Here is a 16,223-nt window from a genome sequence, read left to right as displayed (position 1 = left end):
ACCGAAAATGGAACCATTTTAACGAGCCATGGACACTCCCTGCACAGTCCGTGCAGCAAGCTTCTTTCCAAGGTCCTTTCATCGCATGTACTATGTTATCTGGACAGTTTCCTTGCAACGAAGGAGCTTGATAGGACATATTACGGTGAGACGGTGACGGTCATTCTTCTCTTCACTGCGGAGGATTCCAGCTCCTTGAGAGATTACGCGCTTGCGCTGATAACGAGATAGCTGTTCTCTATTTTGCTTTGTGGCGGATTCTAGGGTTTTAACCAGTATTTTCTCAGAGATCTTTCTCCACATTTCCAGGTACTATCTCAATCCTTTCCAATGTAAAGTATTCCTCTGTCTATTTTCTTTTTACTTTATATTCTCAATGAATTCAGCTTGTTATTGTATAGCTCATTTCAACCAGTGAAGGTTTCATGAGGATTTGACGAAGCTCGGATTTACACGCACAGATATATATAATAATATATATATATATATATATTATTTATTTATTTCTTTTCAAAATGTTTAGATGTTGCTTTATTTGTTTGTTACCAGGTTTGCGCTAGATTGTCGTTCTGGTGTTTTAAGTTCAGAAACTGAAAGTTGAAACTCGTTCAATTAGGGTTTCTTACTGATTTTAGTGTAAGTCCTCTCTGAATAAAAGAAGGTCATAAAGTTGTTCTTTCATTCGTTTCATAACCTAGTTTATTTATGATTTCGACAATATATAGTTTTTATTATCGCGAACCCTTCCGTCCGCCTATTCTGGGCGACTTTTATTGGAAAACAAGGTTTTTCCCAGATGGCCAAAAGTTTCTTAGCTAAGCTGGTAAAATCTTTATATATACCTGGCGTGTGTTGATATTTTCTATAACTTAGCTGCTGGAGCTGTAAAATCTTAACGCGGCCTGTTAAGAAGATGCATTGCTTTGATCATAGTGGGGTTTTTTAATGTTGTTTTGGTGTGTCATTGATCATGAAACAGAACCATATATAAATTCTCAAGGTCCAATACCATTTTGGCAATTAGGTTATTGTATTTTGCAATTTGCTGCATCTTTTACCCCTAAGCATAAGGATTCTTGAATATAAGAAGCTGCATTGTATTGATTATCCTTTCCAGTTCCTTGTGGTATTGACCATCCTGGTACCTGTGCTCTGTTTTGATGTTATCACACTGATAAATATTTCTCTAATTAATGCATTCCAAAATTTGTACTTAAATTTTATGGCTTAATTGTATTAATCTGCAAAAAATAAAAAATATTTGTTCGCTTTTGTTGTAGATGTCTTTGTTTATGGGTAATCTATCATCTCATGTTCGGCGAGATGAACTCGAACGTGTTTTCCGGAGGTTTGGGCGATGTAACATACAGCTAAAAGATGGATATGGATTTGTGGTTTATGATGTTCCTTATAATGCAGAGAGAGCTTTGAGAGCATTACGAGGTAAGAATATTTGTGGTGATTCGATATCTCTTACATGGTCCAACAAACAGCCAAGGTATTTCCAGAGGCCTTCTAGAGGTGGCAGATTTCGTGAATTATACCGTGGGAGGAATACAAGAATAGATATTTATGGCATGAAAAAAATAGGTTCTCATGATGAGCCAGAATATGAAATGGGAACAAAGCATGTTGAGAGTGCTGATGGAGTTCCACCAATGGTTGATTCACTTGACAGAGAAGCATCGTATGGTAGGGAGGATATTGAAGATAATGAAGAAAGATGGCATAATTCAAAAGAGGGATTGATGGATGAAGGTGGTTCTATTGATCCTAATCCCGTGGAGAATGGTAGATGGGGTGAATCTGCTAGTGACCCATTGAATGCAAATGAAGTGGAAAACGGACCTGATTTTGATCGTTATGAACCTTATCATGGTTACAATAGAAGAGATGATGATGGAAACCATCAGATGACCAGTTCTTATGGTTCTCCTAATCGAGGAAATTCTCAAGAGAAACATTGGAGAGAGCGCGGGGGTGAGACAATGTTGAAGAATACTGACAACCTCAAACCTCAACAGGCCTGCTACAATTGTGGGCTAATGGGTCACCTAATGCGTAACTGTCCCCAGGCAGATGCTTCCCGGCGAGAGAAGCTTACCCGGTTTGACAGAAGACGAGATGATGGAATCAGTTTCAGGGGTGGAGGTGAAAGGGATTTGAAAAGACTAAGATCTACTTCCTGGGGGAGGCCAAAATCAGGTAAAGATACCCTATTGTCAAGGAAGCACGGGAATGATAGAAAGGCATATGGTCCTGGAAGGTCTCAGAAGTTGATTAGGAAGAATGAAATATCTACTATAGCCAAGGAAGAACGCCATTCTCAGCTCAGAAGGAACCATCGAGATAAGAAGAGGGAGCATGAGATTCCAAAGAAGCATCATGGAAAGAAAGCAAGGAGGTCAACTTTATCTCCTTCACATTCAAAATCTACTGAACACAGTTCAAGATCACAGTCACGGTCCTCAAAATCTGCTTCGAGGACTAGTTCCCGATCCAGATCAAGATCAGTGTCTCCCAGGTCACGGTCAATGTCTTCCAATTCAAGGCCTACTTCAACATCATATTCAAGGTCTAAAAGTTTGAGATCCAGATTCAGGTCCAGATCTCACTCTCCATCCTTGTCTTTGTCCGTATCACTTGGTAGGCCTTTACCATCTTCTCTAAATAAGACACAGATGAAGGCAGCTGGTCCTTCCCCAAAGGGCTGCTTGGAGAATGCCATTAGCACCCAACCTAAGAAACTTTTGGTTGAACAGAAAGAACTGATAGAAGGTGATGCAAGTTCAGACAACTCTAAACTAAAAAGTGCAAGCATGATCGTGAACAATGAAAATAAATTATTGCCCATTAATATAGAGGATGAGATGAAAAGGGATCATTTTGGGGGGCTGGATATTGATGGAAACCATAGTAAGCTTAGGAATGATCATGAAGTAATAAATCCACTGGAAAAAAGTGTTTTGCCCATTGACAATTCACCTTCAGAGAATTCCCTAGAGAAGGGGGAGCATCAGAAATCAAGGCCATTGGTGAGGGAACACATGGAAGAAAACATTGGGAGGAAGAATCCTGAGGTTCCTGTTAATTCCCTGACTAAAAGTTCTACAAGAATATCCTCACAAGAGATGTTTGTGGTTCTGAAGCACTATGGCCTCCCCCTGCCTGGAGAAAATGAAAATAACTTACCTATAGAGGATTACTTTGGTTCTGCCCGTCTGTGGCCATGGGACATTGTCTACTACCGAAGATTGAAGAAGGGTCCAATTTCAACTGAGAATTATGCCAGAAGGATTGCTCAGAATAAAGAATTTGGTATTGTGGATAAATACATCAGAAGCAGTAGTGGATGGGGAGAATGCAGTGTGGATAATTCTTGATTAGTTCATCCACTTTTATTGGAAACTATCTTCAGGCCCTTGGAATTGTGCATCTTTGGCTCCTCTGTTTTTTTAGTAAAACTGCTTTGTTCAAGTGTACAAGAAAGTTTGGGATCAGGTCTGTCACTGATATCATACAAGCAGGTACAATCTAGAGTTCATTCTCTTTAGTTCTAGTCATATACCTAACTTTTAGAATTAATATTACTTTGTTCAATAATCTTTTTTGGATAATGTTTTGTGGATTAATTTCGATGGTTGGCTTGTTATGCTGGTTTAGGAATGGCAATGCATATCTTTCTAACTAATGGCAATGCATATCTTTCTATGTGCTAATTTCATTAAAAGCAAGTAGCACACTTTAAATTTGACTCTTGTTGATTTTGGATGACAGCTTGGTGGATCATCACTAATCATTAATCTCTTCAGTTCTAGTTGTATACCTAATTTTCAGAATTAATATTACTTCATTGGTTTTGTTTGAATATGTTCTATAGATTAATTTGAATGGTCAGATTCTTGTGCTGATTTAGGAATAACAGTGCATATCTTTCTGACCATGTGGACTAATTTCATTAAAAGCAAGTACAATGCTATAAGTTGGATTACTGTTGATTTTGGAATGACAGCCCGGTGGGTCATCATTAGTCATTATTAAAGGTGATAGATGAATTAAGTTGCAAAAATATTCCATCTGTGCTCCTTTTTCTTTCCTAGGCAGTTTTTGCTGTCATTCATGTTACTGAAAAGTTTTCTCAACTTTTGTAGGTTTCATACCCCTTAGGGTTACTGTAGCTGTAAATTTTATTCATTCTGCCTATAAATTTACTGTGGATGTAAAGTTTATTCATTTTGATTTTGTGAAAAACTAGCAACCCATTCACCTTTACCATCCTTCTTTAGTTGTTCGTAGATATGCTACCCCTAACATTCTTACTTATTTACCCCAAGATATTCCCTGATCTTGATGCACTTGTGTTTGGATTATGGACTTGTATAGAAAAGACCTAGTGTCCAACAACAAATGACAAATCACCAAAACAAAATAACAGACCCTCCACAATGAAGAAGACAAAATAAGATAAACCCAATCCAAAGAAAGCATCTAGCTATTAGCTTTACCAAATTGAACCAGTGACCTTCCTTCATGAGATTCCACTCATTTTTTTATTCTCTCTACCACCTCACCCTCTTCTTGTTTTTTTTTCCTGAAATGCCTTGCTCCAGTTTGCTGCTGCTTCTATTTATCTCAGCCTCAGGTTCTGCCATATACTTGTGATGAGATTGCAAATCTCTCTTTGCAATACCCCACCTAATGAGACTTCGGATCTCTGGTTTTGGTTTCTTTTGTCTTTTCTTTTTGAAATAGCTATGATGTATTGTATTAAAGTCCAAAAGTGTATACAAGGTCCTGTACAAAGAATTTCTGTACATATAAACAACCTATCTCAAGGACCCCCAAAAAAAGCAACAACCAGAAAAAAAAGGAAGAGAAGAGACATTCTCCCGTAAAAAACTAAGAATTGTTGTCCAGTTTCGGAGTTCTTGAATAGCATGGTTGATCAGCACCTCCTCTAGGTTACTTTTTTGACTAAAAACTCTTGAGTTTCTTTATAGCCAAATGATCCACAGTATTGTCAGTGGCACAGCCGACCAAGGGCTTTTGCCTTTTTTAGTTCATACTAGTAATGTGCCATCCAACTAACAAAGCTTTTTACAGAAACAGGAATGCACCATTGTTGTACCTGGTCCTTGGGACTTACGGTGCATGATAAGCCACTAGCACCTTACAAAAGAGGGAAGGAGGTTATACAAATGTTTGTAACATGGTACCTAAGTTCTTGTGACAAGAAGATTGGCAACGAGGAAGGACAGACCTTTTGATGGCGGAATCTACAGAAACTTAGAAAGTTCTCTGGAAGACAACTTGGAATAGCACGATCTTGTTGAGAAAATTGCAGAAAGTACCAACTTTTGGCATTTCTTTGATTAGATGATTTTTTTTCCTTGCCGAACTAGATGGATGATCAGTAAAGCTGCCCTAGATATTGTGCTAACAAATAATGAAGGGTGTCTCCTTGTGTTAATGTATCCCTGCAGGGCAAAGGTTGCCTCAACCTATTGTATTCATGGAGGAAAATGTCATGGGGCTCAAATTCCATAGCCGGCCTTTAAACATTCCCACTGTGACTTGAAGGACGAGATTGAAGTGCACCATGGTGGATCTAGGAGTGCCTTTGAATCTAATGCCTTTGTTCTTGAGACACCAACTTGTGATACCAAGCAGCCATATTATTTTGGTCCGTGCAAATTTTAGGCTTCGACAACAACAGCTAGGATGTTTTGGGGTATGTACTATGGCATTCAGCATCGTTGGCATGGAGATGCCTGTCAAGTTTCACATCATTGATATGGATATGAATTATCATATCATGCATTAGGGCAGCTATGGATTCATAAACTGCATTTAGTCCTCTCAACTTACCACTAGTGCGTGAATGTGTTGAATATCACAGCAAAATGGTTTGGATACCTGCTACTAAGCACCCATTTTGATACCATTAAAGCCTACAGAGTCAAAACCATATTCTACAAGGAGTTCTGTTGTCTATAGGTGAGGGAGAGGCATCAACCACATTGCAGGCCACTCCATTGTGGCCTTGTCTGCCTCTCCCCCAATTCCATATTGTCTTCGGTTGCCCATGCCACATCTGTCAAATTTCATCTTTACAAAGACTTGTGGAGTGTGATAGCATTGTTCCTTACCTAGGGTGCATTAGCCACTGCTTGCCAGCATCTGATGATATCAATAGTTGCGAAATGTGCAAATATATTTATGGTCTTCACCTTATGAGCAACTCAATCTGAGATATCTCTTTCTTCTTTCATGTGAAGTTCATTTGAAAAATCCTTGCATTTCTTTCCTCCTTGATATACCAAATCATTGCAGCTCTAGTACATCTCCAGAATGCGGAGGAAAAAAAGTGCATATGAAAAGATCTTTCAAGAACTAGGGAGGATTCCATTTGCATCCACAAAAAAAAGAGAACAAAAAAAATGTCAAAATTTTGAAACAAATGAGCATGAGATTTGTAAATGGAAAGAAGATTCATTGCTTGCTTTACAAAGGAAACACATTGGGAGATAAACACTATATTCACCTTTTCTGTCAGATTTCCGTCTAATGGTCCAAGGGAGCAGAACACATCCTTTCATCTTTTGGCCATCTGCGAATTTTGAATAAAAGCTTTAATTTTTGTGAAAACTGAACGTAAGCCCTCTAATTCCAATGAGATGCCACCAGGTGTTTGGAGCTTGGACATGCCATCATCTTTTTCCTCCTTTGTCTAGGCTGAGTGCAAAGAAGCTTCCACTGAAGAGATGATCCAGAGCTTCCATTTGAAACCATCAACGGTGAGCTAAAGGTCATGGGGATTAACTCAGTCTTCTTCCATTTTCCCACTATTTTGAGATTTTCCACCCAGAGGTTTTGGAACCAGAGCGTTTCTTTTTGGACAACCTTTGCTCGTAGGTCTCTTAATTCCTCTTAGCATTTTCATCAGCACTTTACAGTCTTCAAAAATCCTCAGAAGCAGCCTGGCCTTCAGGTTCAGTTCTTTTTGTATCGACACCCTCACTCTGTCCCATCCTTTAATTTTTGTTTTTTGCTGTCACCACTGTATCATGTGGGTAGACAGCAGTAGGCAGGAAATTCCGTTTCGTGTGTTCCATGGCCCTATGCTCTGCTTCAGTGCTACTTTTAGCAACTACACTTTTTTCTTTTTACTCTTCCAGGTAAGAAAATTTCTTCCAAGAAAAGGTACAATAACCTATTGGTAGACTTTCTATTTATAGTGGATTCTACCCAGTCCGCATTTGAATACCCTCTAGCACCAACTCTCCCCTTTCTTGTATAACAAACCATGGCCTGGAGCCTTTTCAAGTAATGTAGTACTCTGATTACTCCTTCCCAATGATTTGACATGGGATTTGAATGTTTTGGCTCAATACACCCACGGAAAAGGATGTATCTGACTTGGTGATAGTGAGATTAATGAGTTTACCAAGTCATCTGTATCTCCCTGGGCCACTTAATGGCTCACCCTGATAATCAGTCATCTTAACATTTGGATTTATTATAGTCTCCATTGGTTTGGCTCCTAGCAATACTGTTTCACCTAACAAATAAGAACATGTTTCTGTTGTGATAAAGAAATTACCCATCTTGACCTGCCACTTCGATTCTCAAGACATACTTCAACTACCACAAGTTCTTGGTTTGGATTTTGGAACTGCTGTTGTAAAAGCTGTTTTGATTCATCAATTCCTCCTACATCAGTGCAATATGCACTCTGTGTTTAGTAGAGTGCATATTGCCACTTCAATTCTCAAGACATACTTCAACTACCCCAAGTTCTTGGTTTGGAACTGCTGTTGTAAAAGCTGTTTTGATTCATCAATTCCTTGTACATAACTACATACTCCCTGTAATAATTATATCATCAACGTAGACCACCAAGATGATCTTCCCTGATGAAGTATCTGTATTCTCTACTAAACACAGAGTGCATATTGCACTGATTTAAGCTCCTGCACCACATTGCTTAATCGCCCAAACATGGCTCATGGAAATTGTTTCAGCCAGAAGTTGCCTTTCTCAGCCTACAGCTTTACCTACCTCCCCTTGAGCAACATGCCCTGGAGATTGGTCCATATACACCTCATGAAGTTTACCAATGAGAAAGGCATTTTTAATATCAAGCTGAAACAAGAGTTGGTCAAAATGTGCAGCCAAGGAAATAATTACCTTTAGTTTGGGTGTAACCCTTTGCCACCAAATGTACCTTGTACCTCTTTATGCTATTATCCTGCCGCTTATACAAACAATATTCTAACAGGTTCAGAGCTATTGAAGTTGGCTATCTCAATGAGTTTAGAGATATCTTTAATTCCTTCCCAATAGTTTGCAGTGGACCTAGAGATATTAAAACTGAAGCATAGCCTAGCTAGAAAGGGGAGTGGTTCATCTCATACAACTATAGCTCTATTAATTCCTAAATCCTAATTTTTTGGTTCAAGGATGGAGCTGCTCTATCTAGCTCTTTTTGTATGTATTATGTCTATATCCCTTCATGTACACAGTTTCCTTTTCTAATGAATCAGTTAAACTTTTCAAGAAAAAAATACAAAAGGAGAGTAAAAGTAATATGTATCTGGAGAAGCATGCAGGTTGTGTATATATTGTGGATGTATGAAAAAGGCTCACTAGTTGGGTCAAATAGGGAGTTTCCCTACATGATTAACCCTATTTCTGCTACATGGAGGGATCTTGTGTCCAGACCATCATTGGGTAGGGACATTTGATTTGTCACATGTTCAATCGGTCCATATCATTATTGGCTATATGCGTTGCCTGGTATGGTGTTTACTTTGAGACCTTGTATGGTTAATTTGTGGTGAATTTAAAGTTTAAAATTTTAATATAAAACTTGCCTGAAAAAGTAGATTTATTTTGCATGTAATGTGACAAGGTTGTCTGGGCACTGATTGAAAAAATAAAAGATGGTTTGGGCTGATATTTTTTTCCATAAAAGGAAATTAGAGACTCATGTTGAGCTAGAAACTAGTTTGCCACAATAAGATTCATTGATCATTTAAGGAATCTCACAATATCTATAATTGTATGTGCCAAGGCTAAATACAGTTGACTGATGAATATCTCTGCATTTATCTCTCTTTATACCATATTTTATTGGGTAAAAACTTAAGACAATACGTTGGGTAAGGGCATTTTTAGGGACCATCCATATGCTATCTCTGTATGGTTTCAATTTTCAACAATATTTGTTCAATTCACCCTATCCTATTTAATGGAATATAATACCGAAGTATTTCAAGCTGTAAGCATGATGAATCAAGTAGAAATTCATTCCAATTGATGCGGTACATGCATTTAAAGACAGAAATGGCTAGCTCCATGTTGTACAGTGCTCCAAGAAATACCATTTCCTAAAGTTGAATTTAGAGTAAAGTATTTAAGTTCTTCATTCAGTCCATAGTTCCAAGTACGAGTTACATTGGACCAATTCAGTGAGCCTGAAAATAAAACGAGGTGTCCATGCAAGCGTGGTTCATGCCATGTCAATCCCAATTGTATGGTCTGATTCTACTTCCATGACATTGGTTCCGACTTATTAGCAAAATCTTCAATGCGGTTTTGGGTCAGGTGGAGTACTCAGTTGGGCACGTTGTCACCCCATGTGATTTAAGTGATGATCCATCATCATACAAGTATAAGTCTGCAGATTGTGAATTGTATCCAGCTCTCGTTTCTTGTTATATATATATATATATATATATATATATATATATATTCTCTTCACGCTCCTGCTACTCCCCTATGCAAAATTTAGGTTCGAGTCATATAATTGTGTGATGCATATAGAAGAGCACAGTTCTTCGATTCTTTTAATGCAGAAGGATATGAAACTATGAAGGCAGACCTGTCCGGAAATGGATGTGTGGCAACTGGCAACAGAACTGCAGGGAAACCTATATACATGCATGAGAGATGGCAAAGCTGCAACAAATGTAGATTTTGTGAATCATCATTTGCAACTATATACATGTAATTGTCCACGTCTTGGTATTAGTTGTCTTCTTCTCTTTGCATTACTCTGGTTATAACAACCGGTTGCAGAGCATGGTTAGAATACAGATGAACTTTTCCGATTCGGTAACCTTTCAACTGAAGAAGCAAGAGAATCTTTGCTGATAAAGAGCTTATACAAATTGGACGGACGATTTCAAGGGTTTAGAGTTTTAAATTTTAATGACTCGAGACTTGTCCTTATGCGAGTGGGGTCCTGATTCCTGATTCCTGATGGTGCCATTGTTGAGAACAAAACACAGGCTATTTTCCTTAGGCTAGAATTGGTACTTGATCTTCGAACTGATGGGAATCGCTCAATCTGGGGCCAGAAATGAAGAACCAGTGGGATAGAATGAAACATTCCAATAAAAATGTTTATGCAAATGACCTAGAACTTAGAATTCTCATGCTTCCTGTCAATTCCGCACCTAGAAAGTTGCTGTCCTGTTTTGACTTGAAAAGAAACGATCCAGCTACCATTCTTATTTCTGAGTGCAGCTTCACGCCACTAATTCAAAGTTTCATACTGCTGAGAAGTTGATTTCATAAAACTGATCAGATAGAGATAGCTAGGGACCGGGGGCAACACAATTGTCCAAGAACCTGCTAATTATAGAGAGGTGATCATTTTGACTAGAAAGAACGCGTGAAGCGAGTCCGGATCTCCTGCCCACATAAACTCTGCCTACGTCTACCCACATAACATCTCAGTCACACATGGAGAATATCTCATCTTCTTACATAGTATTTATGTAAGGGGAGATGTTTTCAATTCATGGGGGTAGTGTGTTGTGGGTAGACATGGGCAGAGTTCTCGTGGGCAGGAGATCCGGAGTCAGGTGAAGCTCACCCAACGTTCATTATTGTGATTACTGTGATCTCTTGCTGGGTTGGCACTTGGCCCAGCCCATATTGAACTGCTTCATTGTTTGGCAGAATATTGTCCCAAAACGTGTAAGAGAACGATGGTCTTGTTTTTGGTGTTGAACCATACTAAGAAATAAGAATGCAAGGATGCTTGTTCCTTAATTAGGAATAGCATGAGAGAGAGAGAGAGAGAGAGAGAGAGAGAGAGAGAGAGAGAGAGAGGTTTCCACGCACATTCTATGGGGGCCCCTGGCATGCAAACAGAATAATTTTGTACTTGCTGAAGGCTTGCAAAAGCATGCTTTGCTCTGATTGGAATGACAATTAAATAAAAAGTTTAAAAAAGGCTAATTACTTTTAATACTATGCAAAGCTCAGTTTGGGAAGGGTGTAATACAAATATGTACAATGCAAATACAATGTTCGGGAGGTTTTGACATACAAAATATTTGTATTTGTTGCATTCTTTAGCCCAAGGGGGTGTTCTTTTTTCAGATTTATGTGGGGACGAGGGAAAGTTTATTTCTTAGGTATCACTTACCTAGGCAAGTGATGATACCCATCTCCTAGGTGGGTAAATAACTTTCCCACCTTGGGGGAAAGTAGTTGCCAACACTTGAATGGGACAAAAATGCCCCTTGTAATAATGAATTTTTATGGCTAAAATGGTCATTGTCTTATTTGCATGGGAAATAAAAAAAACATGGGTAAATGCACTTACCCGGATAAGTTTTTCCTGGGAAACGCTTACCTGAGTAAGTGCATTTACTGGGGTAAGTAACTTACCAAAAATCAAACGAGGCCTAAATATAAAATATGATTTTTTAGTTAAAAGTTTTGTTTATATCAAGATAATTGGATACGAGTTTGAATAAGGTATCAAACATTTCGGGTCCTTTGATGGTTTGCATGTCTATATAAAATATAAAGGGTAATTGTCTAAAACTCACCATGAGTTTTCAACATTTCTCTTAAACTTACTACAACTTTTCAAAATGTCTAAAACTCACCATATCACTAACTTGACGTTAAACAGATTAATGGGTGTTAATATATTACCATTTTAACCTTCATAGAAAAATATAAAATATATACAAAATAAATTAATGGGTGTTAATATATTACCATTTTAATATTTAGACATGAAAAAAGGAAAAAGTTCAAAATTTTTAAATATAAAATACATAAAAACACAGAAATTACAAAAAATATAAAAAAGTTATAGAAATTGCAAACAAAATAAAAAATTATTTTCCAATTATAGAAACTATAGAAATTGAAAAGCAAAATCAGAAAATAAAAATTGTAGAAAAAACACAAAAAATTTATAGATTGTAGAAAATAGAAAAATGTAAAAAAATAGAAATAAAAAACATTGGAAATTATAACAAAACACTAAAAATGCAAAAAAAAGCAAGAAAATTGAAAACTGAAAAGACCATTTTTCCTCTAACTCACCATTCAAGGGTAATTTGGTCATGAAAATTGTTATTTATGATGACATGGACACCTCTGTTAAGAAGCATTAACAGTGCACTAACGGAATGTGAGTTTTGGAAAATAAGAACTTACTGACATGATGAGTTTTAGACATTTTGAAAAGTTGAGGTGACTTTAAGAGAAATGGTGAAAACTCATGGTGAGCTTTATCACAACTTCTAGTTCTTTTAAGTCTAAATTGGAATAAATTAGTTTTCGGTTTTCATATAGGAAGGGTGCAAATGCATGTATGTTCAGTGCAGACTACAAATATGCACGGTTCATAAAAAGATGACAGTATATTTATACCGAATATATTTGTATGCATATTTCCTAAATTGAGCTTTAGGGTTTAGAGAAAGAAAAAAAGAGAGGAAGAAAGCGTGTTTCTATGCTGAGAGAGAGAGGGAGAAGAAGCGCGTATGTTTGTTTATTAGGGTTGGGGTACTGAAAGAGGAAGAAAATTGAATTGAACAGGCAGGAGGCAGCGTGAAGTGGGGAGAACAGCTTACCGAAATAGGGTATGGCTACAGGCTACATGAGATGGCATTTACTAAATGGTATGAATGGAAGAAGGCGAAGGTGGAAATAAATTTGTATTTATCATCTGACGTAATACCTTCATTATTCTCAACCGTCTCAATTGCTCTTGCATTTAATTGTTTTTATGGAAATTCAATCCAAAATAGCTCCTTCTTTTCAATGCTCGAGCTACCCAAGCCCACTTCTTTTCTCTGCCCTCAGCCTCATTTAATCATTTACTTAATCAACCTTCTCTCTTCCCCTTCCTCCCTCCTCCTAAGTCCTAACTCAATTATTCCTCAACCCCATTTGTTTTTTATTTTATTTATTTCTTTTTCTTCTCTGGCCCTAACAAAAGTCCTACATAAACAGTAAACATGGATGCATGCATCTCTTTATATGCATTGATTTAGATGAAATAAAAGAATAGAGATAGCTTTGAGGTTAAAAAACTCATTTTGCACCTTGAATACAAAGGGTGTGTGAGATCGGTTCTCAGATCTCATTGAAGACCCAGTCACCAAGATGGCCACTAATAAAACCAGTGCAGAGTAATGGTCACTTATTATCCCTCAAAGCAAAACCTGTGTAACTGCAAACCCTCGGTGGTCAGACACTAAGACCAATGAACCTCACATGCACCCTGCTCGGTCCCCACCGCGCCTCTTTATTGTAAATTTGTAATAATAAAAAGAAAACATATCCCTATGAATGAGTGTCATGTGGGAAGAGTTGGTGGCTAGAAAATTTCAGTTCTTTCCTGTGTTTTCTATGGATCAATTTTTTAATTGGATAATAATATTATACCATGTATGTGTAAAAAGTTTCCTGATGGGGCATGGTAAGAAGCTTTCCTACATGATCCCACTTTTTTTGCCACGTGGAGCCATCCCTTATGCAGCAAAGACAGAGAGCGGAAGAAGGAAAAAGAAGTTAAATGTACGTAACGTCACATTAGAAAATCTGGGCTGCTGCAGTGAGCCCGGTTACATTCAGCTGAAGAGGGAGGGAAGCAGGACTAAACAGATATACTATTTTTTATCAAAAAAAAAGCAGATATTCCGTCCACCGTAAGACAGTAGAGAGAGAGAGATGGTAACAAAAGGGGAGGTGACTACTGGTGTTCAATTTGTTAAAATGGAAATCAATCTAGTTGTTCCTCGTCTTCTTGGAATTCTTACTGCTGCTGCCGCTCTTGTGACTGTTGTCGCTAAGGAAATCAAGTAACACGGTGCTCTTACATTTTGGGCACCTCGGGTCTTCCTCCGACAGCATCACGTACATGAGGCAACGTGGGCAACCAACCAACACCATGGAGGTCGCTTCAGGACTGTTGGAATAATGGACAGTCTCTTCTGGGTTCAGCTCTGATGACACACAGGAGCTCGGCGAAGACAAGGAGGATGATCGATTTGGGGATTCAACTTGTGGGTTGGCCCTTGGAGGTGACAGATTGAGCTTCAAGTCTAGCTTTGGGCTTTTCCCGTTGCGGCTCATGGCTTCTGTTTCTGCAGAATCACGGCTTTGCGTTTCCTTGGTATAGTAGATGGCGCCGGTCTACACAGACAGAAAGAGAGAAAGCAGAAATCAATCAAAACAGGCATACCCATATCTGTAAACGATGATGAAACAGTAGATACTCTGTATAGATATGCAACTGAACACAAACTAATTAATTCGAGGAAGATGAAGAAACTGGAGAAGATGCAGAAGGATTTGTCACATATGTTAATTGAAACAGAGACTTAGAGGCTTAACTAAGGTAATACGCTACCTTGAGGTTGAGGAACTTCTGCCAACCTAAAGGCAGAGGAGTGGGTTTGTCTAATTCAACTGGGGAAGAAGCGAGCTTAGGATGGAAGAGATCGAGAGTTACAGGGATGGCTCGGTGAAGATGGGCTAGGCTGCCTGAACTGGAGAAGGAACTATCAGCAGCACCAAAACCAGCGTCAGTTGTTATGGGCGTCTCGCCTCTCCTATCACCACCACCACCACCACCACCACCACCACCACCACCACCACCACCACCAGCACTACCAGTACCAACACGGTCTAGCTGTTGTTGTTGATGATGATGATGAACTTCTATGGCCATTATATAATGAGTTGAAGGGAGGGAGATGGGCTTTCCTTAAATCTTAATTTATTAATGTGGAGGGTTGAAGGTTATAGAGGAAAGGTGAGAGAGAGAGAGAGAGAGAGAGAGAGAGGGAAATAGAAATGGAGAGAGGAGAGGAAAGGGAGGATTGAATTGAATTGAATTGAAGGATTGGTAGAAGAAGAGCGTAAATTGAGGCCAGGAAATGTATTAATTGTGGAAAAAATCCCAAGATGTTTGCAGAATGAAAAATTGCAGTTAATAGTGCAATTACAAGTGCAGGGTGCCTTTATTCATTGCACACATAGTCGGTGTTTATGTGAGAATATGTCAGACAAGAATCAAACACAACGGCTATAAGAGAGAGAAAAAAAAGGAAAAATAAGAAATTCGAAAAAACCAAAAGATTATATTGAATCACAGGAAGAAAGAAGAGAACAGATAAACTAAAAAACGATTTTCAACTCTTTTCTATTCTATACTCAGTGGCTTAATGTATATTGGTTTTCCTTTCTCCCTTCTCTGGTTTGAGTTTTTGGTTGTTTTCCATTCAAATATATACACAGAAGACAGCTTTGGTTCCTCTCCAGTAAGTCCCACATTGGCCTTGTGGGTCTCATAAGTCATAACCATGCCATCAATAAGGTGCTATTTCAACTTCTCGCTGTATATTTACAGCTTTCTTGTGTTTGGGCCTCTAACAGTAGTTTAAATTAAATGTGATATTATTAAGAATCTAGTTGATGAAAAGACAATAAATTGAGAAAAATCAATATGGGCAGATATGTTCTCCAAATATAGACTGTTAGTAGCCTACGTGGCAAATATTCTTCCAGCATGTATTTAATGGAAAAATTAATGGTGGCTGTTTTTAGGTTTATTCACCCATTCTTTTGAATTAATGCACCAGTATATGAGAATTTGACGATAAATTTGTATTTATATTTCCCTTAATTTTCACCTTTATTTACATGCATATTGTATTTCTAGTCCTTTTCATACTTCTGTTTTTAGTACCTGATTCCCAATCTTTTTTTTTTTTTTTAAATACTTCTATTAGGGGTTGGGTTTGGTTGCTTTCATGGTTATTGGGTGAAGATATATATTTAGTTTTAGCTTTTATGTTGTATTATTTTCATTAAAAATTCTTTTTTATTCTAAAAATAATTGGCTTTATATATTTAATTTATTATATGTATATATGTTTTTAAATTTTCAACAG

General features: G+C 37.9%; 2 protein-coding genes across 9 annotated transcripts; one reads left to right on the top strand and one right to left on the bottom strand.

Annotated features, from left to right (window-relative positions):
- Window positions 1–10,429, top strand: LOC104589701 (uncharacterized). Of its 7 annotated transcripts, none has more exons than XM_019196361.2 (3): window positions 1–309; window positions 550–636; window positions 1,281–6,277. In XM_019196361.2, the coding sequence occupies exon 3, from the start codon at window positions 1,281–1,283 to the stop codon at window positions 3,381–3,383; it is 2,103 nt and encodes a 700-aa protein (XP_019051906.1). In that variant the 5' UTR covers window positions 1–309; window positions 550–636; the 3' UTR covers window positions 3,384–6,277. The 7 variants fall into 7 exon arrangements, 2 of the variants coding, with proteins under 2 accessions (XP_019051906.1, XP_010246413.1); XR_016077794.1 differs by lacking the exon at window positions 550–636 and adding an exon at window positions 9,861–10,429 and having other exon boundaries at window positions 3–309; window positions 1,281–3,527; XR_016077793.1 differs by lacking the exon at window positions 550–636 and adding an exon at window positions 9,436–9,771 and having other exon boundaries at window positions 3–309; window positions 1,281–3,527.
- Window positions 10,430–13,832: 3,403 nt separating this feature from the next.
- Window positions 13,833–15,581, bottom strand: LOC104589690 (protein GL2-INTERACTING REPRESSOR 1). Of its 2 annotated transcripts, none has more exons than XM_088889322.1 (2): window positions 15,423–15,581; window positions 13,833–14,460 (listed from the first exon to the last, which is right to left on the bottom strand). In XM_088889322.1, exon 2 carries the CDS (start codon window positions 14,398–14,400, stop codon window positions 14,053–14,055), a length of 348 nt encoding a protein of 115 aa, XP_088745448.1. In that variant the 5' UTR covers window positions 14,401–14,460; window positions 15,423–15,581; the 3' UTR covers window positions 13,833–14,052. The 2 variants fall into 2 exon arrangements, with proteins under 2 accessions (XP_088745448.1, XP_010246397.2); XM_010248095.3 differs by having other exon boundaries at window positions 14,678–15,559.
- Window positions 15,582–16,223: the final 642 nt, after the last annotated feature.

Source organism: Nelumbo nucifera, chromosome 6 (assembly GCF_055504915.1).
Source record: "Nelumbo nucifera cultivar China Antique chromosome 6, China Antique-T2T, whole genome shotgun sequence".
Lineage (NCBI taxonomy): Eukaryota > Viridiplantae > Streptophyta > Magnoliopsida > Proteales > Nelumbonaceae > Nelumbo > Nelumbo nucifera.
This window is presented reverse-complemented; position numbering and strand designations above follow the sequence as displayed.